This window comes from Gallus gallus, chromosome 9, assembly GCF_016699485.2.
Source record: "Gallus gallus isolate bGalGal1 chromosome 9, bGalGal1.mat.broiler.GRCg7b, whole genome shotgun sequence".
In the NCBI taxonomy this organism is placed as follows: Eukaryota; Metazoa; Chordata; class Aves; order Galliformes; family Phasianidae; genus Gallus; species Gallus gallus.
In genome coordinates, this window is record NC_052540.1 from 13,560,885 (window position 1) to 13,585,446 (window position 24,562).

The following is a 24,562-nucleotide window of genomic DNA, read 5'->3' on the forward strand; positions in this document are numbered from 1 at the left end:
CAGTGATTGCCTTCTATATCTAATTCAGCACCCAGTAAACAAGTTTCTGAACCTCATTTGGATTCTTCACATAATTGAATCTCTCTGCATTCCTCCTAATCAATACTACGCATAACAATATCATTTGTTCTCAGCCTCTGTCTCTTGAAACCTTTTGTCATTTAAGCTATTGCACTGCATTCCTCTGAACAAATCTGTGCCTGCCTGTTTCTGAAATCTCACAGTACCATCAGCCGTTTGTACTGGTATCAGGATCTGAATGGGTGATGATGAGAAATGGGAGACAAAGCTCCCACAGCCCTTTCTCTAAAGCAAGGCACTGTTCAGGTTTAAATGTCTCCTCCCTGGAGCTCACTGCAACACAGTGCACATACATGGCTTCCTGACCGAGGGGGAAGGTGGAGATCCACACTCCCTTCCTTGCGAGAGAAAAATTAGACTAGTATTTGGCCCCAGTACTTGTAGAGGAAATGTAAGACCAATGGGATTTTAGGAGACCTCAGAAGATCTGACACCCTCTTGCCTTGAACCATTTGCCAAAAGACTTCTCTCATGGTTGGAAAAGCCACAGACATGCTGCAGGCAGCTCTTGCTGGGCTATGGTACTGCCACCTGCACCCATACCCCTTCGCAGGACCCAGGCCAGAGTTAGACAAACCAAGTGTTACCTTTGTGTGACTTTGGCATCCACGATATCATCTGTGTTTTTTCCATCTATGGTCCACCACACCTCAGTCCGAGAGTCCTTCAGAAAGGTGAAAAAGACCTCACAGGGCAAAACAAGATCATCTCCTGGGAAGAAATGGCCACAGTGAAGTATTAGAAAGCACAAATAGCGCCACACTGAGCTTTCCAGTGGCCCTACCAGGCTGAGCTCTGCCTCCTTTTAGAGAGCAACAAGGCCAACACACACTTCCAGACATTTGATGTCTGTTTAATACCCTGGACATGTTGACTCGTGACATAAATGAACAGGAAAAAAATATCCTGCTTTCCTAAGTACTCCAAAAATTCCCTGACTGCACCAAGTGACACTCAAATAGAGCTGCTCCACGCCAACCACTTCTTGAAAACCTTGTCAATGTTAAGCATTCCTACTGCACAGTGACCTTAAAAAGAATTTTGGTGTGGAAACAGTCCTTCAGGCACTCCACTTCCCCTCAAGATCAGGCTTGGAAGCCTGAATATTGTTATGATTAGCCCACAAGTCTCACAGAGTGCGGCAGAAGCCTGCTCTTCTGAGTTCAGAAGTAGTGCTTTAAAGTGAAGACTGCTGGTAATCATCATCATTGGCATGACATTTATTACAGCAGTGTAATGGGACACAATCCATTCAGCGTAGGGAACTGCTCCAAAGAGCTATCAGTCTAAACAGATGGGGTAGAGGAAGTGGTGTAATATCCCACTACACAATAGTGGAAGGCCAGCAAATGGAGAGCTGTCATTAATTAGGAAGTAACCAGAGGGAGAGGAGATGAGCAAAGAAGTGGCCAGAAGGCAGAAGCCACAAAGGTGCTGAATGAGGGAAGGTTTGGAACAAACCACAGCCAGGGTCAGGACTGACACAAAGTCCTACAGGAATTGCTCTAAGTAACTAAGAGCTCTCGCTTCATCTGTTTCTGCAGCTGCTCCAGTTCACCGGAGTCCTCTATCTTCATGCCTAAATATTTAAAAAACTAAAAATCTGTGTGCACAAATTAACTTTAAAGCTATGCCCTCCTATTCTGCCATGGAGAACTAGCACCCCAAACCATCTGCCAGATGGCTTGTGGCAGCTGCTGTGCTCGGTGAGGGGAAGCACTGGGAAAGCAGAGGGAGAGAGTCTCTGCCTGGCTGGCCGCGCATCCCTGTCCCCATAAGGATGGGGGGCATTGCCATTTACCTGCTTCCAGTTCGTAGACAACTTTCTCATTTGGGGAGGTGAACTGCGGTGGCAAGGCCTTGTTCGGAGATCCTGTGGGAGAGAACAGAGAAGCCCCTGCAGCTTTACTCATGATGTCCCCTGCCTCGGTACATATGCTGCTATCTAGTTTGTGATGTGATCCTAATGCAGAGTTTCAAGCAAAGGGAAATCTAGTCCTAATCCCCAGACAGTGCCAGATGCCAATTTTGAAGCTCCTTCGAAGTTTAGGTAAGTCTAGATTCAAGGTTCGGGGCCTCCCACATCTGAAGAGCTCCATGTCCCCCAGGACTCAGCATCTTCTATGAAGTACAACCTATACCAGAAACTCTTTTTATTTCTGCCCCTAAAAAAATAAGATGCCAACATCAATCATAGGCGTTTAATTCTGCACTTAAAGCTGTCGTCACTGCACTCAGCACATGCTCTACTGTTCACTTGGTTTTTAAGCTCCATCTAAAGTCACTGGCAGTTAGGCCAAGCCCTTGCCCATAGTACAGACCTGCCCATGCACTGGCATGGATAGCTGAAATCCCATCCATGAAAAATCATTCTAGCTCAGCACAAAGGCTTTGAGATTGCAAGAGGATTGGGACAAGCAGGCTATGATTGGACAATCCCACAAATAATGATGAGCAAAGGGCACTGGAGGCAAAAATGAGTGCCAGGGTTATACACTCATGTGCCAGCAGAGGGTACCCCTGACCATCTCATGGACTGTATCTCACCAGCCAAAGCCTGGTTACCCTTGGTGTTCCTTTGGGGGTATTTGATATGGTGGTGAGTGGAGCTTCCAGCACAGCATACCCTGGACAGTCACAGAAGGCTGATTCCAGCAAGCCAAGATACAGCAGTGACAGGTCAGCTGGGTAACACAGAGTGAAGGCAGATCCTGTGACAGACTTTATCAGTTTTCATCACTTCTGCTGTTATCCACATGCTTATACTTTTCGAAGTCATTCTTACCTACCACCTTCATCTTTACGGTTCTGGTGAGATTATATGTTCTTCCATGGTCCTTGAATGTCACAATGCAGGTGTAATTCCCTTCATATGCACTGCGGACAACACCAATGACAAGCTTGGACCCTTGAGGGTGTCGTTCATTGAAGCCATCCACTAACCTGCAGGACTAGAGTCAGGCAGAAAAAGCACTTGTGTTTTGGGACTCAAAAAGTTATTGGTTTAAATCCCACTGCAAATATCTGTTTTGAAACTATAAATATGATGTGATACTTGGGTACCTGATGCAGCTCAGGCCTAAATGCCACAAACCCTGAGAACACTGGAATACAAGCTGGTTCATTCACCTCGAAAAAGAGGTGATGAAGCAGATGATCTTAATAGCTTTATCCCACCTCAAATACAGACAATTTCAAAGACATATATAGTTCTGATCTAGAAATGCATTAGCAATCAAGGTGAACACCTCTGCAAAGTGAAGTAAAAACAGACAAAGAGAAAAATGAAGATGTATTCACAAACGGATACCAAGACTAAAGGACGTGTCCCCCAGTTGATGTCAGCATCTCTAACTCTTTCAGGACTAATCATGCTACCCTGACTGACATCAATTGTCGATGAGGCCCAAGAACTGGCAAATGGCAAACGAGAATCTATAATACAAAAACCTTTGTAACTCTTCTCTCTCTACCAGGTGAGGCAGGAACCCTCAGCCAAGTACCAAGCTAGAGATCCCCTTTCAGGAAGCAGTTAAGCAGATGATATCTTCATTATCATAAAACTCAAAAGATATGCACATTTTTTAAGAGATTATTTCTGAATGGTGCGTTTCCCAATGAGATGGATCCTAATGGGGCAATTTAAGACAGGGGTCATATACCATTTTTAATGTTTTTTATTAGGCATGGGATGACTTGCTGCCTGAAAAGTGATTTCCATGGGGCTTTGTGTTTCATCCTCCTAATTGATTGTTGAAATGTGAATTTCAATGAGCAGTACAAGTAAGACATTTCAACTATCAGAATGAAACCATTCCTCTTGGCTACAAAAGCAAGCTTTTCCTGAAGGATTTCAGAGTTGGATATTCTTTAAATTTTTAATTTTTTCTTTTAAACAGTACATACTCGCTGCCACCTTTCTTTACTATTAAATTCACTCATATAGCACCTTCTACCTTGAAATTCGAAAGTGCTTTACAAGCTGTTAGAGAATTCAGTCTCACAGCCCTCTGGCTGTGCATCCCCTGAGAATTCCTTATTCTCTCTTGACTAAAGGCATCTATCTAAAGAAAAATACTGAAGTAAAAATTTAATACAATTTAGCAGTAGTTGCGTAGGCATGAGCCTGAGGATGGCTGGAAACAGCCTGATTATCAGAGCAGAATGGAATAGGGATGTCTCCATCTTCAGAAAAGAGGTTTGCCAATTTGTGGCAAATAGCATCTGTGGTCCTTGAAGAGTCCCACTCTACAACTTCATTCCCTGACCTCGTGAGATTTTGGAGGGGAGGTTTTTCTCCTTAGCTTACAAAGTGTTTTTATCTTTGTTTTAGTAAAAAGGGAATAAAGTCATGATTTTATTTACAAGAATAGCAGTTTGCTTGCCATGTAGGTCAGGCATACTACCAGCAGCTGAACTGAAGTTCCCAAATCCCTTACTCGAGTCTTCTTCAGTTATACACACAAGTCAAAATTTACATATATATATATATACACACATATACATATATAATATCAGTTAGTACTCTTATCCAAGGACAGTTTTACCCTTGAACTCAACAGAAACAAAGCTCAGTCTATAGCTTTACTAACTTTAACAGTTTAATCACTGGGCAGACTCTAAAATACAGCTGGGTGGTTTTCACCTCACACATTGCTTTTTCAGATACAACACCAAATCCCTCCACTGCCCAAATAATGACAGAAGTGCTTCTCACCTGGTACCACTTGACAGTTGGTGTTACACTAGCAGGGTAAAACCCATCAATGTCTGGACATGTGATCTTCTCATTAGCGTACTCCAGGTAGAACATCTGCTCAACGGGTTTTATTGAATGGCTCACACAAGAGCCTTGGTCTTTTGGAACAACCTCCAGGGGAAAGGCAACTTTGCTGCAGTAGGTTGTGTTTCTAGGGACAGAGGAGGATAGGGCTGATTAGACAAGACTAGCTTGCTCCTATAGCAGGGTAATGAAATAAAGATCACATCTGCAATAATGAGCATCATCATTTTGATGAGGCATATAGAACCTTAGTTGATTCATGTACATATGTGAAAGGAAGCACCAGAGATGGCAACACCACCAAAAGCCCATAAACATGACTAATAAGCAACATACACTCCCCTGCTGGTAAAGCAGATAATAGTGTCAAAGAACACAAGGAACATGAGATAACACAAGGAAGATCAGAAAGCGCTCCTGTGCTCAGTGCAAAGCAGCTGCTATGTTCATTTTGTACCACACTTAGAGACACTTCCAATTTCCTAGAAGTCTGAATCTCATGAATCCTTGCCAAATTATCATGCAGTCAAAACATCACCCTTGTATCTGAAGCTATTTTTACTCTAGACTTACAGATCACTTCTTAATGCTGAGTGCCTATGGATTTTGCCATGGGCTCAGCAATATTACTTTCATGGACACTTGTAGTTAGCGAGAAGAGGCGTGTTCATTAATGCTTGCAAGGCTCCAAGCATTATTACAATGTAAATTGGCTCAGTGCTGAGTGGCCTTATAATTGTAACATTCTTTTCCCATTAATGCTTATGTAAACGTTCTTCTGTCTACAGAAGATCCACCACTAACAGTACGGTCCTCCTGCTTCCACAAAAGTCCTGAGACTACAGAAGCCACACAACCTACCTGAGCATGCACGTGTAATTCCCTGTGTCATTGAGGAGAGCAGGCCAGAACCAAAGGGTGTCCTTCTCCTTACTGATGCGGTTATCCGGGAGACGAAAGTTAATGGGCTCCTCCAGATCTCGGTCCTGCCCAATCCTGTACCAGATCAGGGTTAAGCCAGCAGAATGGGCTGTGCTGTAGTTGTACTTCAAGAAGGTCTCAAAAAGTGGGCATTTGATCTTGGCGGGTTCCCCATCGTAAATCTGGATCTGTTTCATGGTGTCCACACCCCAGTCATCACAGCGTTCTACAACCACAAAGAACAAAGTGCCTTAGCTTGCAGAACTACAGGAAAAAAAGCAGTTCTGCACCCGTTCCCTGCATCCTTGGTCCTGCTTCCAAAGCGAGAGGCAAAAAAAATCCAGTGTTTTAAGTGAAAGCAAACCTGGCTTTCACAAAGCACAACAAGAATATTGTGTTCAGCTCTTGAGAAGCTGTAAACATCTACCTTCCTTCATACATTTCCCATACTTTTCCAAGGTATTGTCCTGATGGGGGATAGATATGGCAGGATACTGTTGTTACCAGGTTTCCCTGAGAGCTCAACCTTAAATATTACTGCAATGGGAAGGCAAGCTGTGGGTGAAACCAATCCCAGAGGTGTCTGTTTGAACAGAGGTTCCCGAACTAGAGAAAACTGAACACTGCAGACATTAATCCCCTCTGTAGAGGTAGGGATCATTGCTGTGCTAGAGAAAGCTGGAACGCGGCAGCTAGGAATGAACACCGTCTTTTCTTTTGTGAATTTCTGTGACCCCTGTGCATGTTATGTGAACAGAGTACAAACACTATCAAGTGACATGCAGTGACTCCTTATAGCATAGTCTGGGAAGGGAAGCTGAGGGGACAGGAGAGCCAGCATGGAGGAGACAGCAGGAGGTTCACTTGGGGATCACCAAGCAGCCTCCAGTGCATTTCCCAAGTGCCATCCAACAGGATCAGCAAAGCTCTGGGCAGACTCAGACTGACAGAAATTAAGCAGCAATAAAAAACAGCTCTTCAGTGATTTTTTTTTTTTTCTTAAATGCTTCCAGTGAACAGGATCAGAGCAAACAGCACACTCAACAACCATTTATCCTCCACAAGCTCCTTTTCACCCTCTTCCTCCCACCCGGAAGGATGCTCTGTCACAAAGAGACACAGTGCAAACAAAACAAGGTGCCAGCTAACCTGAGAGCAGCCTGCACTGCCCAGGCTGCCAGGGCAGAGGAGGCACAGCATGCTGCCCTCACACCCTCTGCAGCAGCCAGGAAGCATTAGTGAGGGCAGCCTGACATCTCAGAGTCCTAAATGAGTCCAACAGAAAGGGGTGCTGCCTGCAGCTGCCCCAGGAGAGGCATCGCAGCACACAGCAGCCACCTCAGAGTCAGCACTGCAAAGCTTCTCTAGTTCACAGATATTAGAAGAACTTGGACAGAGAGGGAAAAAACAGAATACAATATGCTCTTTGAGCCCAATTCTTCTGAACTGACTTCACAGGCCCAAAGCAGGATTTCTGGCATTTTATCTTCCTTAAATAGACAGTGGGATGTAGCTTGGCCCCAAATTCATACTTAATTAAAAAAAAGCAAAGAGAGGAACCTTTGAGAAGACAGCCCCACAGTGCTTTAAGGCAGCTCCGCTAACTCATGTGGCTCAGTGATGGTTAGTCGTGGGGAGGCAAAATCTGGGCCAATAAGAATAGAAATGTTTTCTGGCTGTTTCATACATCATGTAAATGCAAACTGCACTGCTCCTCCTGTAGTATCTAGACAAAGAGCAAAACGGACTGGGAGGAGGTGGCGAGACTAACAAGAGCCCAGGTATTAGGAAACCAAAACCCAAAGCACTGGGGAGTGCCATAACCCATCACCTCAAACACATGGGTACTTCTATCAGAACTAAACATCAGGCAGGATCACAGCTATTGCAGCTAGAGGAAAGGCTCATTTTGAAAGACCAAAATGAGCATTGGAAGCCTTGCACCATGCATGGTCACCCATCTCCACCACAGTAGAATACAACCTGAAAACCAACTGGAATCAGTATGTTGGTTCTGGCTGGTCAAGCTGTTGGATTAGGTCAAGTTTCCATGGAGCAGTAAACAAGACAAATGAGTGGGTCACCAACTGTCTGCTAATTGCATGACAAAGCTCTCATTGCTATTCACATTTGTTTTCATTCAGAAAGCCTCTCCCTTCAAAAGGAACGAGGTCTCCCTGCAAACCTGGGGCTGCACATCAGGACGCAACGGGTTCTCTTTCCTGCACCTGACTTTGCAGTGTCCTCATGGGCTGCAAAATGGAAAATTGTCCTCATTACTTCAAAAGGCAAGGCTGGAGAGGAAGGAAATTACATAAAAAATTACAGTACTGAAATTCTTGGAGTAAAGATCAATGAATTTTGCAATCGTGACCAGCTCTTATGTTTTGCAAGAGTTCATAAATCAGCATTGTAAAGCTACTTACGCGTTCTAACTGAATGAGTAAATGAAAATAAAATACATTGCTTCTGAGTAATGTGCAGGGAAAGAAAAAATACATCACTGTATGGGCCTTGATTTTTCAGTTGAGGGAGGAAAAAGGCAGTTGTCCTATAATGTAAGAGTGGTACGATGGGATTTTGGGCCAGTTTAAGTGACCTCAGGGATACCATCACACCATGCAGGTCATGTTTAGGTGTGCCCTGCAGCACTGCCCTCACCCATTGCTCACCACAGCGATGTCAGACCAAGGCTACAAGCTGTGGTGCTCCACACAACTTCCCTCCTCTCTGTGCTATGCTCTCAGTAGTAGTGGTATTTCCATTTTGGGGCACCATAATGTTTCACACCCTCTCCACTGTTTAACCCACAATGGAGATTCAGAACCTGTTTGCTGCTTATGCAGATGCTTGGAGGTCAGTCTATACTGGAAACAGCTCAAAATGTCAGGACATCACACTGAACCTCAGCTCTCACTGATAAATATACATACATACATGCTGATAGATCCTGACTCCAGTAATGGTATTCGGTATTCAAGAGGGCATCAAAGAAAGAAAATGCAAGAAACACACAAGAACTCAGCTCTAGTTACTGGAATCGCCTAAACTTGAACGCTGCTGTGCCAGTTTGCACCCAGTCACACTTATCTTTACTAGCTAGGCCTAGGAAGAGAGTTTCTCCTCCCTTGAAGCATTTCCTACACTATACTAAGCTGCTGGGGTTAAGAGCAGCTCCCAGTTAAATCAAGTGGGAGCAGCACTCACGCTGACTTCAGGGCTTCACTTGACAAATGGAAACCCAGCAAAGTGATGGGTGCACTTGTAGGTGAATCAGAAGCTAGCTCCAAATGTCTTCCTCGCTCAGGCTGTGTTTCAGCTCACGGTCATGGGGATATATCTACTGCTCTACAGCAGCTTCTCCTGCTAGAGAAAGTCTGAGATCTAAATCTGGTGCTTAAACATCAGGCATCCCAAAACAGACTCCTCTTCAGAAGCCAAAGAAAGCAGCTTCTCCAGATGCAAAGTAGAAAATAAGGAGAGAAAACTAATGATGTTGCTTGGCTGCACAGAGGTGAGCACACTTCTGGAAACCTTTCCATCCTTTAATTTACTTCAGCCGTTCACTCCTTGGGAACAGAACTGAGTGCACCCATCTGAAATGCATCTGCAGCACCTATCAGAAGCGCTCAACGCAAATAAAACTGGTGCAATTAGTTGGATCTTCAAGGGGACACAAACTACTGAACCTATGGATAAAAAGATAGAAATAGTAACAAAAGAAGAGTAAAGCCACACTGAGAAGTGCTATTCCTTTTCCCTGCTCAGCAGTTCTATGCAGTCATCTCGAGTATACTCACAGCACCTCCATTTAAAAGAAAATTCTCCAGCAATGAACTCTACCAGCTCCACACCACCTCCACCTCATCTCTCCCTTCCCCTTCCCTGGGGCTATGTACAAAAGGCTTCCACTAGTTATTTCTTCACAGAAGTTGTACAGAGCCACTCTGATGACAGGGCATCCATCATGCCCGCACTAATTACCCTGCTGCTTGCCAAATCACAGTCTCTACTCTGCGGGAGGGGGCCAGCCCCATGTGCAGAGCAGGGCTGCCACTTGGGAGATGCTCTTCCCCTCGCAGGATTAAAGGATGGGGCTGCAGCACCCCACAGCTTTCTGCCTTCTTCTGCAGTACTATCTTTAGGCAAAGCTGATCCAAGCTCACCTCTGTGCGTGGAGGGCAGCCAAACCAGCGGTTAGCTTGACACAAGCGTCAGCATCAATGAGGCAGAAAGCTGGTCCAGGAAAGCAATTAAGCGAGAATTAATCATTACCACCTTAAAAAAAAAAAAAAAAGCCTCCCCCACCCTCTTTGAGGCGCACAGCAGTTTGCAGTGAGTGGGAAGCAGAGGAAGTCAGGCTGAATGGAGGAGCTGCGCTCAGAGCACTGGAGGTGCCAGCTGTGGCCAGCTGCCACGCGTGGGAGCTCTCTGTATGCACACATGTGCCAGGAGCACCCACACTTTCACTGGGTCAGCAGTTCTGCTTTCATGCACGCATCCTATACAAGAGCATCGCACAGCAGCACTCTCTGCTATAGAGGTTGGTTCCGCAGCTGAGAAACAGTGATATAGCAGCAAAGTGATTCCCACTTGGCTCACACCCCACCTGATGGTGCAACGCAGCGGAGGGAGGGTGGTACAGAAATGAGAGCGTCTCCCTGAGCAGATCCAAATACACTGAAATCAGTGGGAATTGGAAGGGCTCACATTAACCACATCTCTCAATGCTCATTCGGCACTGCTGTGGTGCCCTCATGGAAGCATCTCCAGAGGTTGCTGCGGATGGAGCAGCATCTCTCTCCAAATGGTTATCGTTTCAATAGGTAGAACAGACAAGAAAGGAAGAAGGGGGAAAAAAAAAAACAAAGACTCCCTGGAATACAAGATTCAACTTGTCCGAAAGCACTTATACAGCATACTGCACTTTAGATTCTGAAAGCCCAGCTCAAAGAGAAGTGATCAACCTGTAACAGAGCCCACTGCTCCTGACTCGGAGCATCCTGACCCAGCCATGCTCAGTCTGTAACACGGAGGAGTGGCTGTTGTTTATCTTAAAGCTCCTGGACAGCAGCTCTGTGCCTGCTCTACCTGTGATTAAAGCTGTGCTTACTGAACGTGGCAGAGCATTTTGGTTACCTCCAGCAACTGAGCACAAAAAAAAAACAAAGTGTTTGGCTTTCTCTAGCAAGCTTGACATGTTTTCCTGGAAGAAATCCAGGAGATCAAAACAATAAAGGTAGGGGTACGAACTGCTTCAAAGCCTGAAGGAGAAGAGGAGCAAATAGCTACTTTCCATCTCACTTCATTCAGGAAACTGCTGCGTAAAGCGAAGCAGAGCAGCACAGGAGGAAGAAAAAGAGGAAACAGAACAGCCTGTTGCAAAGGTATCCATAGGAAAAGCAGCACAAAGAGGTGTCTGCCTGTTTAGTGCCATGACAAAGCTGCGTCCAAGCTGGTAGGGGCTCTTCCACAAGCCTGGGACTTCAGGTCCTGGCCCAGCTCCCAGCACTGCTATGGACTTGAGGCTGCACAGCTTTAATTCCACATTATAGCATCGAGCCAGGATCTTGGGTGGCCTCCCATCCTGTTTATAATACAGTAAAAGATACCACACCGTGACTGCAAAAGTGACTATCCAACACCATCCCAGTGACACTCCCCATGTGAACTTCCTTCCATGCATTTTGCACTTCTGTGCAGAATTTAAAGTGAGCCATCTGCACAAGATTTGCCCCTCACAACCCCCTGCAGCCAAGCAGCAGAAGCAAGCTTTTCTCCACGCTCTTGGCACAGCTCAGGCTGTGCAGAGGGAGGCTGAAGGCTGCTGTTACGTGCCCTTACCCTGCACACCTCCATTTCACAGGGTTTGTCTCTACTTCAGGGCCATGCAACCTCATCATCACATCCCTCCATGCGCACAGGTACCATAAAAATCCATAACTGCAGTAACTCAGACTGGTATGCATGGTTATAAAATCACATCCTGAATTAGGACAGCTAGAAGCTGAGATGGAAGAGTAGGAGGAAGTCAGGAAATCCCAGGAGAAGATGGTGGGAGAGGGATTTAGTCTCTTTAGAAGACAATAATGCAGTTTAATCTATTTTTCTTTTGACTCTACACACTAAAATAAGCTCCTCAGCTTCTGGGGCTGTCACAAATCATAAGGAAAATAAGGCCACTGGAACCCCATCAGTAGAATAAGAGCGATATAGTAATAATCCTGAGGAGCTGTGCAGTGCTTTCCATCTTCAAAGTGTTTTACAGACAGTAATTTATTAATCTGCAAATTTCCCCTGGCCACTAGTAACTGCTCTGCCTCTGCTCAGTGCACAGATGGGAGCTCAAGAGCTGGTGCGGGAGGGGAGCAGGAGGCAGCACCAGGCAGCACCAACCTCCTGAGCCAGAGCAGGGATGCTGGCTGCTCAAAGCCACGGCTGCAGGTGTCAGCCTATGCAGGATTTGACCCCATGCTGGGCTCACCCTGCCACGCAGCCTGCTTGACAACCCTAGATCCCCCCTTTCGGGGGAATTTCCTATGCAAGAGGGTGCTTCCTGGAACTGAAGGATTATAGATGCACTCCAGTTATCTGTTAAGTCGGTATCTAATGTGGGCCAGCTGCGTACGAGAACAAAGGGGTAACATTATTTTGTATTCATGCTGGCTGTTATGCTTTTCGACTGGCTTAAAATAGATGTAAAACCAATGTGTATCTGCATCACACTGATGGTGTCAAAGAAGTCATTACAAAACCAAAATTTGGTTTACTGGGTTTTGCCATCCTTTCTTTGGCTATCAAAACACCTGGGTCATTAAGCATCCTGCAACACAGGCACAGAGACCTAAGACAAGAAAAGCAAAAGACCCTGAATACCACTGCAAAGCATCCCAAGGATCACACTTAAGGAACTCAAACCCAGGCACTAAAGATCACACATACTTTCAAGACCAGAAGAGATGCACCCATACGGCATGAGCAAGCAGCAGGCTTGGGCACCAAGCTGAAGCAATAAGACCTTTCCCTTCTCAGGATGTTTCTAACTCAGACTGTGTCACTACCCTCACCACCTCCCCTTCCATTCTTCCCAAGCAGATCATGCTCTGGCACAAACCCAACCCACATCATTAGCTGGGGCTCAGCTCCATGCTAATTGAGCCTGCAGAGGTGCCAAGGCACGCTTCATACCCATACACACAGAGACAGCTCCTATCCACTACAGCACCCTGAAGATGGGCACCACAGTACCTGAAAAGCTTCAGCAGAACACACCTTAAATATCCCAGGAGGCAGTATGGTATGGTGCCCCACCTGCAGCTGTGTAGTGCTCGGAGATCAGCTCATGTTCCCTCTTGAAGGTCTACTACTCTGGCCCCAAGAATAGACAGCTCAAATGCTGTACCATTATCAGCGTACATCCAGCCTCCCACAGACTATTTGTGGCTTTGCAAGGGTGAAATGGGCTTCAGCCTCAAACCACACAGCATAACACAGGGCTGCCCTCTGTCCAAACACAAACAGCCCTCCAAGTGCAGTAGCAGAAGTGGAGCACATTTTAACAGCCCAAAGTGGTTTCTGGCATGCGCAAAGAAAAAGGGAACCCTGAACCATGCATAGACCTCCAGAAAATTAAACATGCACACTACAGTGGATTTGCAGAAGGAATGTGTCTTAACTGGACATGCTCCTTACATCACCCTTTGAAGCTTATGTCCTTGTAATACTCTACAAGGGCTCTAACTCTACTGATGACTGCAGCTGACCTAGGTCAGTAGTCCTAAGGCAAGCCAGAAAGAAAAGCCTTAAGTATCTGCACCACAGTGCCTACTGTGAAATCATCCCCAGTCAGTCAGGAAGGTACAAGATTATAATCATCCAATAACTGTTTATCATGTCAGGGGGTTTTAACTGCTCCTTTGCCAGTGCTGCAGTGGGGCAAGCGCTCCCAGGAAGCCCTGGGGTTTTAGCAGGCCCTTTCTGACCCTCGTACCCTCAAAGCCACGGCTTGTTCCTTCTCCCCTCCCTCCCCCTTGCCTTCTGCAGATCGTGCTGTCTCCTTCCTCCCCCGAGGAGGAAGCCCGGAGCTGAGGCACACACAATCTGCCTCTTTACCAGCGCCCAGCTGACTGCGTGCCAGGGGAGCTGCGAGCATGACAGCATATTTCCTGTCAGGAAAGTGACTCAGTGAGACGGCTGCGAGAGCTCCTCTTACCCAAGAAGTTCCCCTCTCCCCTCACGTTGCTGAGGCATGAGTCAGAAGCTGAGAGCCAGAACTTCAGCCCCCTCCAGAGCCACGCAGGAACAGCAAATTTTGGGTTCGAACCCAGGTCCTGCCTGTATCTCGGTGACAAGGTGCTGCCACATGCCTGGTTTTGTCCCTTCCAGACTGGGAATGACAACGCTGACCAAGCAGAGGGCTCAGATTTGCAAAACACCATTACTCAGAGGCTGGGCTGGCTGCTGTTTGCTTACGTACCCATTTACGCTGCACTCACAGCCACTGTGTGCGAGCGTTACACAACCCCTGCAGACAACCCAAGTGTATGTGCACTTTGCCAAAGCACTCTACGCATAGCCATTTCACCCAGGAGCCACACAAACACCCCAAAGGGCTGCAGTCAGCTTTCCAACACCACCCTCAGCCCTGCAAACAAGCACTACGAGCACTTACCGGAGCCGCTGCCCAGAGGCACCGCGCACAGCCACAGCGTCACCAGCAGCACGGCACCAACCATCTTCATCCTGCAAAGCGCACCAAGGGCTCTGGTTATTTCACAACATTTCAACTCTGCAGGCATTTAAAAAAAAAAAAAATCTGAGCATGTGTGTTTATTCTTCCGCCCACTCATTGATCCTTCAGTTCTTGTACTTTTTTTTTTTCCTGTTTGTTTTTCTATATTTCATTAAGAAATTCACAGCAGCGTTGTCCTGCCTGCAGGCAGCCCAGGAGGTGACAGCTCAGAAGAGGACTCAGAGCTCACTGACTCAAGTCACTGGAACAGAGCACGAGCAGTAAGCTTGCTGTTGCCTGTCACATACAGAGGGGTACAAATCCTAAGCTTTGGCTCTGAAAACAGAGGTCCTATGCCGAGACCTCATTCTGCCAGTGCACATGCTCACTGCTCAGAAAAAGTGCAGGAAGTGCTGAAGCACATTTGCACCAAACACGGCTCTGTGCAACCAACGCCTACACCGTACCAGCCTGCAGGGTCCGCACGTTGCTGCCCAGGGAGCAGCCAGCCGCATGGCCCCAGCCTGCAGGGAGCCCCCAGGATGAGGCTGCACATCACGCCCCATCCAATGCTTCCTGTGTACAAGCAATGAGTCCCAGATTCAACACGTGCTTCGGCAGTGACCTGAACCAACATTTGTGCCTGTAGTGCAGCACCCATAGGCAGGCAGAAAACACCAGCTTCCCAGCTCCTGCTGCAGAGTACAGTTCCCTGTAATTTGAGATAAATGTAAGCTGCCAATCCCACTTGCCACGTGCTCTGGAATTTGGCATTCGGCTCTTGGAGCTGCTCACTCATTAGAATTAAAGCTTCCCCATGTTTGTTTCTAGGTATTCCAGGATGCAACTTAAGCTGCTCCTCATGAAAGCTGACATACTAGATGCTCTCATTAGTGGAGCGAAGTTACCATTGGATTACAAAGGGAGAATGCATGATTAAAAGGGTGAACCTGAAACAGCTAAGCTCAGCCAGGCAGAGCAGTAACAAACACAGTGCCACCAACAGGAGCATGCTCCTGGGGTGACAGGGAACCTGCTGCAAGGCAGGAAGGTAAGCCACCTTTAAGCATGTTCCTCACAAGCCTCTGTATAACATGCACATTATGGAGGCAGACAGTGGAGGCAGATAGCGGCTAAGATTGCACAGATTGCCTGTACTAACAAGAATGGGGTGTGTAAACCACTCAAAGCCCAACAGCAGTTATTTAATCCTTCCTTTCCAGTGAATTAGAAAAGCATCTGTACAATGCTTTCCCTGGGTTGGGCTCATCTCTAAGAGACAAAGGGAATCTGAAGCAAGCCTGCTCTTCCCCATGCAGCAGGCTGCCCTGGAACCCCGCAGGTAGCAGGGATGGAGGTGGCTGGGAGCTGGTCATCCTCTTCCTCCTTCACCCAAACTCAAGTGGCCTTCACCACTGCCACCTATAACCAGCAACACATGGGAAGCATCCACAGGGAGGAACTAAGATGAAGGGCATCCACCCTTTGGAAGGCTCTAGAAAAGACAAAACATCTTTCTGTCATCAGACTGGAGAGGAAGAACCAGCGTGCTGCACCTTTGGTGGGATTTCAGTAACTTTTGGGAATCGAGATGCTGGAAAAAAGGGAGTAGAGACTGGGAGGGGAAATCATTTCCTTAACATATATCTCAAGGTTCACTCTCCATTTGCCATTAGATTAGTGAACAGTGTGTCCTAACTCACCCTTATTTTCCACTTTTTCCGTCCTGCATTTTGCACAAATGTGTCTGAACTCAGCCCTGACTTTGGAGTTCCTCTCATTTACAGCAAGGCCATTCATGTGGCCTAAGGCCAAAATAAACTCCACTTCACTCAGTGATACCCAAGCTCTGCGGTGAGCTAATATTTACCTCCATTAACTGCTCCAAAGAATACGCTCCTTTCAGCGATCTCAGAGCCATTGGGGCTCCATTCCTACAGACATCTAAAATCCCCACGCTGTGGGGGCAATTCTTGGTTCTCGCTCTATCCAGCTATAAACAGCAGGATATATTTCTGGTTCATTCCAGCCTCTCCAGAGCAGATCTTCTCAGTGAGGAGAGATACACAGCTTGTCAGATCACTGCGATTCCCCTATTACTGGAAGGGACTCCTCCTTGGCTGCTCTGACAGCTCCCAAGGGTGGGCAGGGCAGCAGAAGGGGCTGAGATCCCTCAATGCCGCCAGCACTGATGCTGCTGCAATACAGATGGCCCAAAAATACGTGATTTGCCCCAAAAATGTGTTCCCAGGCCAGTCCTGTGGTCACAATTCCCCAGGAGGACGTGACTCTGCCAGTGACACCAGGAAAGAGAACACTGCACCCACTCCGTTGCAGATGGGGGTGGGTTTTGTAACGCTGGAAGAACATGATGCCACGGCACGGTAACTCACCCGCTCTTACTGGGAACAGAAGAGTTTTCTCTGCCTTTTCCAGCAACCTGCTTCTTCTTTGTTTCGTGACACCAGAGAGTGTGTTGTAGTTCTGCCAGTATATGACACAATCGCTGCCCAGTTAACTGGTTGCAACATCCTCATCTCCGGCTGCAATTGGAGGAGTCACAGGCTGCGGGAGAGCAAAGCCCAACCTGCATAGGAAGGGCTCCCCCAGGCACATCCACCTATCGAGGCCACAGACCTTACCCCTAGCAGGCAGAGAAAGCACACACAAAGCAAATGCCAAACACAGCCAGGAATAAATCAGTGAGCAGAGCATACAGCTCAGAGATCACACACAGGCAGACAGCAGGTAATCAGAGCTGCCAGGAGAAGGCTGGAGAGCTCAGATACATCACCAGCGATCCAGGAGCTTCTCAGGAGACCAATACACTCTGAAGTGTTCTTAATGCCTCCATAAATTAACATTTTAATAATAATTCATAGAGCAGTTGGGGGAAAACAAGTCATCAGTGCCATTAATAGAGATCTTAAAGAAGTTACATGACGTTTTCATTTTGTTTTGAATTGGAATTTGTTTTCTTTTTGTCTCTGAGCACTTTCTTCATCCAACTTTCACCTTGCATTTACCAGGGAGCAAAGAAAGGAGTGAGGGGAACACAGACATGGTGGGGTCTGCTGTTCCCAATGGCTGAGGTGGTGGAAAGGTTCAGGTTTGCATTTGATACCGGCTAGGAACGGGCCCGATGACACAGAAAACATGGCTATTTCCATACAAGACACCTTCGGTTCAAATACCCTTCCTATTACCCTTAGCAGCACGGACTCAGCAAAACCTCAGTGCCTTCCAAGCAATTGTAAAAAAAACCCAAGATCACTATCAAACAATTAATGAAGAGAGCTGCTCTCAAAGCAGCCACTGTACAGCTATTCTCAAAGACAACCGTGCTAATCCTACAGAACAATGTCACAATTTACAAGAAACTGCCTTTGTCCCTTCAAACCACGGGCACCTGGAGAGCTCTGACAGGTTTTCCGCTGCTCTACCAGAGTCACATTTCTGTATGCAGAACAAAGGCGCCCTTCAAAACATCGCCACTAAGTGCTCTGGCTGAAAGGGCATTTAAAATAAAGCAGTAGCAGGAAGAGGAAAACATAAAGCCTGCTCTGGCTATTTGAATGGGGTTATATATTGTTTTCTGTAGGAAATTTTTTGTTAAGCCCCTCTAAGTCAAAGGGATTCAAGAGCACCTGGCTGGCTCTAAGAAAACGGATGCTGACACAGGAAGACATTGGCTGACACTGACTTTGGAGACACTTTGCTTCTAAACTGCATATGCCTGGGACAGGAAAGATTCTGGTCAGATCCTACCAGGGCTTCAAAGCATGCACAGCAAGAGCTCTGCTTGCTCTGCTAACAGGCAGGTTGAGCGTGCAGTGTTTTTGCTGCAAAACCAGGCAGCATGCAGGAGAGGCAGAGCTCCTCTGCTCCATGTGCTCTCGGTCCTTGCATCCCCACACTGTGCTGGAAAAGGCAGCTTGACACACTTGCTGGGTTTTCTTATGAGGAAGATAATGCATAGTCAAAGCACATTTAAAGAATCCCAAAGGCAGACAAAGGGCAGTCAGAGAAAAGCAATGAGAAAAAAAAAAAAGAAACAACCACTAAGTGGGAAAAGGCCCTTCAGCCTTCCAGGAAACACTCTTGCTTTTCAGACCGTGCAGGACCAACTCAAACAATAGAGGGAATTACTGTAGCATAAACCCTGGTGCCACTTAGCTGAGACTCACACAGCTCCCGCTGCCCCCACTGCCCCCACTGCTCCTCCTGGGGCACCAAGCAACATCAGTCCCACTGCACTCCTGTCCCTGCCCAGAGCAAAGCTTTTCCTGATGTGGCTCTGCCAGTCCTTTAGGAAATCTCTCCCAAGAATGCAACATAGCACTAAACCTCAGCCAGCTCCAGCCCCAGATGGGGACACTACATCAAGGTGATGACCAGCAGGGCTATCGGGCACCCGCTGCCCACATCCCCCCTGCATACAGCATACAGCCACGTCCACATAAGCCATGTTGCACTCACAGGAGCCTCATGTGACTTCTCCCAGTGATGTCATGGGGCTGCAATGCAGTGCAACCAGTCCAATGGTAAATTATTAGAGATATCAGGAAAAATTTCTTCCCAGAAAGAGTGGTCAGGCATTGGCACAGCTGCCCAAGGAGGTGGTGGAGTCACTGTGCCTGGAGGTGTTCAAAAACCGTGGAGATGTGGCACTGGGGGATGTGATCAGTGGGCATGGTGGGGATGGGTTGGCAGTTGGACTAGATGGCCTTAGAGATCTTTTCCAACCTTAAGGATTCTGCAGTTCTAAGCTGGAGCTTCCTGCCCAAAGCCAAGTGGGAGGCATCCGAGAGGAAGAACAGGTTTTGTTTTCTCCTGCATGTCATGCTAAAGCCCTTCTGTTTGAGGAGATAGAATCCTCTCAGAGTTTCACCTTGCTTTTAAGGATAACCCTTGAAGAAAGATATAGCCTCAGGAAATATCTCTTTCTTCTGCTTTTACTGATGATAAACACACTTTCCCAGGGATGAAATGGAAAACAGAGGTGCATTACTCTAAGGGTCACAGAGGGAGATAGGGATGGAGAACAACTAGAGAACCTGTGATCTCTTATTGACATATAGCTGCCATCTCTTGGAGTCCTTTTGGCTCAAGAGAGTTAAAGTCAATAGGCACAACTCAGAGGAAGTGGCTTTTTTTTCCTCCCTTACAAGAAAAAAGGGGGGAAAAAAAAAGTGACCTACACAAGTGGAGTGGAAGGGGCTTAAAGGTCCACCTGAGGAAAGGCAGTGAGCCCTCTTTTCAGTCCTCACAGAGTCCTCTCAGGGCTCAGCAAACCAGGAATGCTGCAGATTCTGCATGCTGCTCTGCTGGAGCCCAGGCTGCTGCCGATCAGACTCTGACAGCTGCTTAGCAGGCAGAGCACACCACACCTCATACATTTAAAATAAACCAGCTCAACAACCCGTCACCTCTCTGAAATACACGCACACCTGGACAAGGCAAACAGCTGTGACTGCCACCCAGAGATACACGCAGGAGGCCAAAGATGGACAAGCAGAGCCGTGGCTATGAAATCAAACAGCACGCATTACTAATGCATGCATGCAGGCCATGGAACAGTTCAAACACCAACCTACAAGAGCACTTCTGTGCTCAAGCGAAAGGTATCCAGCCAAGATATTCTATTTTTTAAAGTCTGAAAAGCCTGGGAATGAAAAGCTTCCAACAGAGCTTCAAAGAGAGCTGAGACCTTCCATGAAGCCAGACACAATGCTTCTATTTTGGATGGCGGTGTTACAGTGAAAGAAGAGTGCTGCAAAATACCCTTGGACTGCCCCAGCAGAAAATAAACCAGCAAATAAGTCTTCATATAAAACAAAAAACAGAAAACTTCAACCAACATGGCTTACAGACTTGAAGGAGCTTAAGGAATCCAGACTGAGGTTCATCCCTCACTGGAAGAGCCCTGATGGGCTCTCAAATAGGATCTGGAGACATCTGAGAATTAACATTAAGTTCATATATTCTTCCCTTTCACTTCTTTAATGGCTTTTAGATGTAGGCAGCTCCACTGCCTTCCCTAAAAGGATACCCCTCCCTCCAAATGGATACAGCAGCACAACAACATCATGCAACAGTGTGCACTATAAGGATCCCAAGTTCATCCAGTCCAAAACCCAGAGAACAGCCCAGACTTGGGCAGGTTTAGCATCTGGGCTGACTGCCTCCCACAAGAGCAGCCTAGGGCTCCCGGACTCAAAGCAGCTCTCCCAGGCAGATTGTGTCCTAAGCACAGTAAGTGCCTCCACAACAGGCACTGCACAGACTCTGCTGAACACTTGCTGCATCAAACTCCTGATATCAAAAAAGCACTCTCTCCCTAAGTTCAAGCACTTACTGCCGAACACACATTGGCTTTCACTTTGTCTCATTCCCCTGTATCACTTATTAACCTGGGATGGCTGCTCTGCCCCAACCTCCTTTGCATCTCATAGCCACACATAGCAAACAAAGGCCCCCAGCACCTTACAGCACAGAGTCTCAGTGCCTGGCTTCCCTGCCCCAGTACCCTTTTATTGGGCAATCACTGCAAACCCCCTTGCAGTTTGCAATGCCTCCAACGCTGCAGACAGGCTTACCCACGCTGCTGCCAGAAAACGAAGATCTGATCTCTACCTACAGCACTGGGAAAGGCTTTCCTCAGGTGACCTCAGTTATCTTGGGATGAGCAAGATGTTCAAGGGTAAAAGCAAGCCAGCTGAGCTTTTCTTTTACAAATTGAGGCCACACAGCATTTCCACACCTGGCATTTCTATTAATCAGGTTAATTTAATCACATTTGGCCTTATAAGGGGGAAAAAAAAAACACAAATAAGAAGAGATGAAGATATTTAATTCCCTCCCCAGCTAACACAGGCTGTTCTGGAGTGTGCTTGACACATCAGTCTGCAGCAGACCTTAAAGCAACAGAAAAATGAACAGCAAAAAATGAACTGGAAACTTGGCAGCACCCCACTTACAGCCCCCCCCCCAGGTCTCCGCCTTCCCACCACCCACTTGTCCTCCTGGCAATGAGCAGAGCAGCTTGCTTCTGCATTCTTGCATTGCTGTGTTCTGCAAAGCGATGAGACAAACCTTGCACAGACAGAAACAAAGGAGTGGAAGGGAAACAGAATGGAACAACCCTCCCCATCTCCCATGTATCACATTTGCTCCTTAGGCCTCTAACTCCACTATCTACAAGTGTGAGCTTGCTCCTCTGCAGGGGTCTTACTCGGGCTCTATCTGCATGGATTCCCTTGGACACAGCTCTCTGTTCAACCTTTGAACAACAGCATAATGCGTATTCACATCCAGGAGCCTTGGCCAAGGTGTGCTCTGTGACCTACAGCACCCACACAGCAGGGAGGCTGCAAGGGAGCTGCAGGCAGCAGGAAGCTGCCACTGTCATCAGTATTAACTATCTGTGGAGAGTGTGATTGATCTCATGAGGGGCAGCAAATTCATTTCTCCAGCTGTGTGACAAACAAAAGGCAATATATGCACTGCTGACATTTCCAAAGGCTACAAGGAACAGCGACAAGAGGAAATACCACTACATGTTAGAACTCTGCTGCAAAGGGCCAAGAATCTGAGAAGTTTCCAATGTATTCTTGGTGCTCTAATATTCTCAGAGCTGTGCTGACCCCACTCCTGGGCTGATTCATCTCTGCAAGGAAGTGATTGCTGAGTGCGCTCGGAAAGCTGGGCTGGGTTTTCCTCTCACTCTTTGACACCTGTTGACGTGACAGTCATATAGAATCACTGAAGTTGGAAAAGACCACTAAGATCACTTAGTCCAACCCGTCACACCATGCCCACTGACCACGTCCCTCAGTGCCACATCTCCACAGTTCTTGGACACCTCCAGAGACGGTGACTCTACCACCTCCCTGGGTGCACCTGGTAGGTAAGGAAAAAAAAGCTTACAAAGGGGAAAACAACCCCCAAAGTATCCACAACCTGGGCCACTCAATGGGACCCAACTCTACCTCCCTTCACCCGGATCCTCCTTGTAAATAAGGGCTGGGAGGTGGCTGTGCTCAGAGGAGGGGGAGGAACAGCTATTTCTCAACACAATCAATACAACTATTTGTATTAGAGTGCATTTGTACAGCTCTCTCTTTCAGACTAAATATTTTGTACAGATTCCCAGAGTTTGAATCAACAAGTTACTGATAGGTCTGTGCAGTGGGGCCCTGGATGTTACTGTGCTGGGATGGAGGTGAGGTTATTTTCCTTCTGGTTTTCGGTGAGATTTGCTTTTTGTCACAGAGCTTCCTGCAGGGAAAAAAATATAAGCAGAATTTGGGGTTCCTGCCACTGCCATTTGCTGTGCTCCTCTTCATCCCCACAGCTGAAGTGTTTTAAGCAGCCTATTCGTTTAGAGCACCAATACGAGTTTCTGGTCTACACGAAACCTACAGAGGCATCCATCACCAGCTGAAGTATGTGAAAAATTGCAGAGCCTCCCTGATAATCAGGCACGGACAGCATACAAATGGCTGTCCCCTGAACCGAACACATTAACAGAGGCTCCCAAAATCCGTGCCTCCGTTTCCCCAGCCACATTTATAACAGCCTCTCCCCTGCCCGCGCCGCAGTTGTGCATCCTAATGTCCCTAAAAAGCTTAGAGATGCTGAGATGAAAGATGACTTGAGTGCAAAGTACAGATTAACTCCCCAAGCTCAGAAGCCACCAGAGCTGATGTGGATAAATGTACCACGTACCCACCACAGAAAGCTTGAGTTTGAGTCTGTCTTAAATAATAAGTGGTTAAGCAGCAGTACCCTTCAAAGAACTCATCTTTGGCTGGGAGCCCCATGGGCAGAATACACAGAAATGCAATACACCACCATGGAAAATAGATGCCTTTACAGAATAAAGCCCCACCTGTTTCTATAGAATTTGGTAGTGAGATTCCAGCTCATTTCATAGGAATACAACAGAGCTGTTCAGGTTTATCAAACGCTGTGATAAGAGCAGGGCAAAACAGCATTTGAAAAGCTATTTCCATTTCTGTTTGTTTTTAAATGATTAAAACATCCAGCTTAAATATTGCAAGGAAAAATTGAAATTGAGCGAGATGAGTTCTGGCTTCTCTCCGAGTGGAAAGCAAACCCCAAAATGCTACTGCAGATCAAACAGATGGGAGCTTCTTCACCCTCCAGAAGTCTCATCCCCCTGCGCTCAGATTAACTGTAAATAGCTCATTATTTACACGTAGGGCGAAAGGTAAAATGAGAAAGAAAGGCAATTGCAACCACAAATAATTGGCAGCAAAAGGCAATAAAAATAATAATAATAATAATAAAATAAAAACTCCTTCCAAGAAGAAAACATCATGTCTTTCTCAGCAAGCAACATAACTGTTAGAAATATATAGTTAAATGGCTCCGCAGCATCCTGTCAGCTCTAAGGATAAACATCTAGGTCACAGCTTTGCAAGCTCTTACACAAACGTTGGCTGAGTAGACGAGAATCATTCTCTGAACACCTGAAAATATCACAGGAGGAGACAGGATCAGGCCTAAGAGAGGCGAGGTATTCCATTACACTTGTATGCCAGCAGTGCATGGCAAAAAAACAAAGAAAAACAAGCAAACCACACAGCAGCTTTCCTAGTTAGAGACGGGTATTAAAACTTCCTAAGTCCTCTTCTAGTTCTAACACCTCTGCTTACTCAAGCTGAAGAGACTTCTGGAGTGCTTCTGCAAGTGTATGGTTGTGCCGGATTTCATACAAAGGAGGAGTCTGAGATGTACAAATGTTGCCCCAAAAGCAAAGCCTCCCATTTATTTCACTGGAAACTACAACAGCTACAAAGAACACTGTTTGATACAGCACATGCTCAGCTACAAAACACCGCTTTGCAACACGGTTACCACCACGAGCAGTGCATTTTTGCCAGCCCTGAACAAGAGCCTGCCTGCTGCACTAGTAAAAGCCTGCTCCAGCAGAGGTGATCCACCGCATCCCAGCTGCTATGTCAGCATCCTATATTGCGAGGAAAATGTTGCCCACGGAGTCCAACTTTCACTGGTTG

The 24,562-nt window shown here is 46.8% G+C and overlaps 1 protein-coding gene across 14 annotated transcripts in view; it reads right to left on the reverse strand.

The window, feature by feature from the left end:
- Positions 1 to 24,562, reverse strand: part of IL1RAP (interleukin 1 receptor accessory protein) — a 41,602-nt gene that overhangs the window by 13,093 nt on the left and 3,947 nt on the right. For 7 of the 14 annotated variants that reach the window (XM_422719.6, XM_015291586.4, XM_015291585.4 and 4 more), the window contains 6 exons: positions 14,457 to 14,527; positions 5,726 to 6,011; positions 4,799 to 4,991; positions 2,867 to 3,032; positions 1,883 to 1,954; positions 669 to 792 (listed from right to left, as the gene is read on the reverse strand). In XM_422719.6, the coding sequence (XP_422719.4) occupies positions 669 to 792; positions 1,883 to 1,954; positions 2,867 to 3,032; positions 4,799 to 4,991; positions 5,726 to 6,011; positions 14,457 to 14,527 (912 nt within the window). Of the gene's footprint in view, positions 1 to 668; positions 793 to 1,882; positions 1,955 to 2,866; positions 3,033 to 4,798; positions 4,992 to 5,725; positions 6,012 to 13,997; positions 14,245 to 14,456; positions 14,528 to 14,983; positions 23,665 to 24,562 lie in introns of those variants that run through there. The other 7 variants (XM_015291578.4, XM_046898512.1, XM_046898513.1 and 4 more) reach the window with 3 other exon arrangements.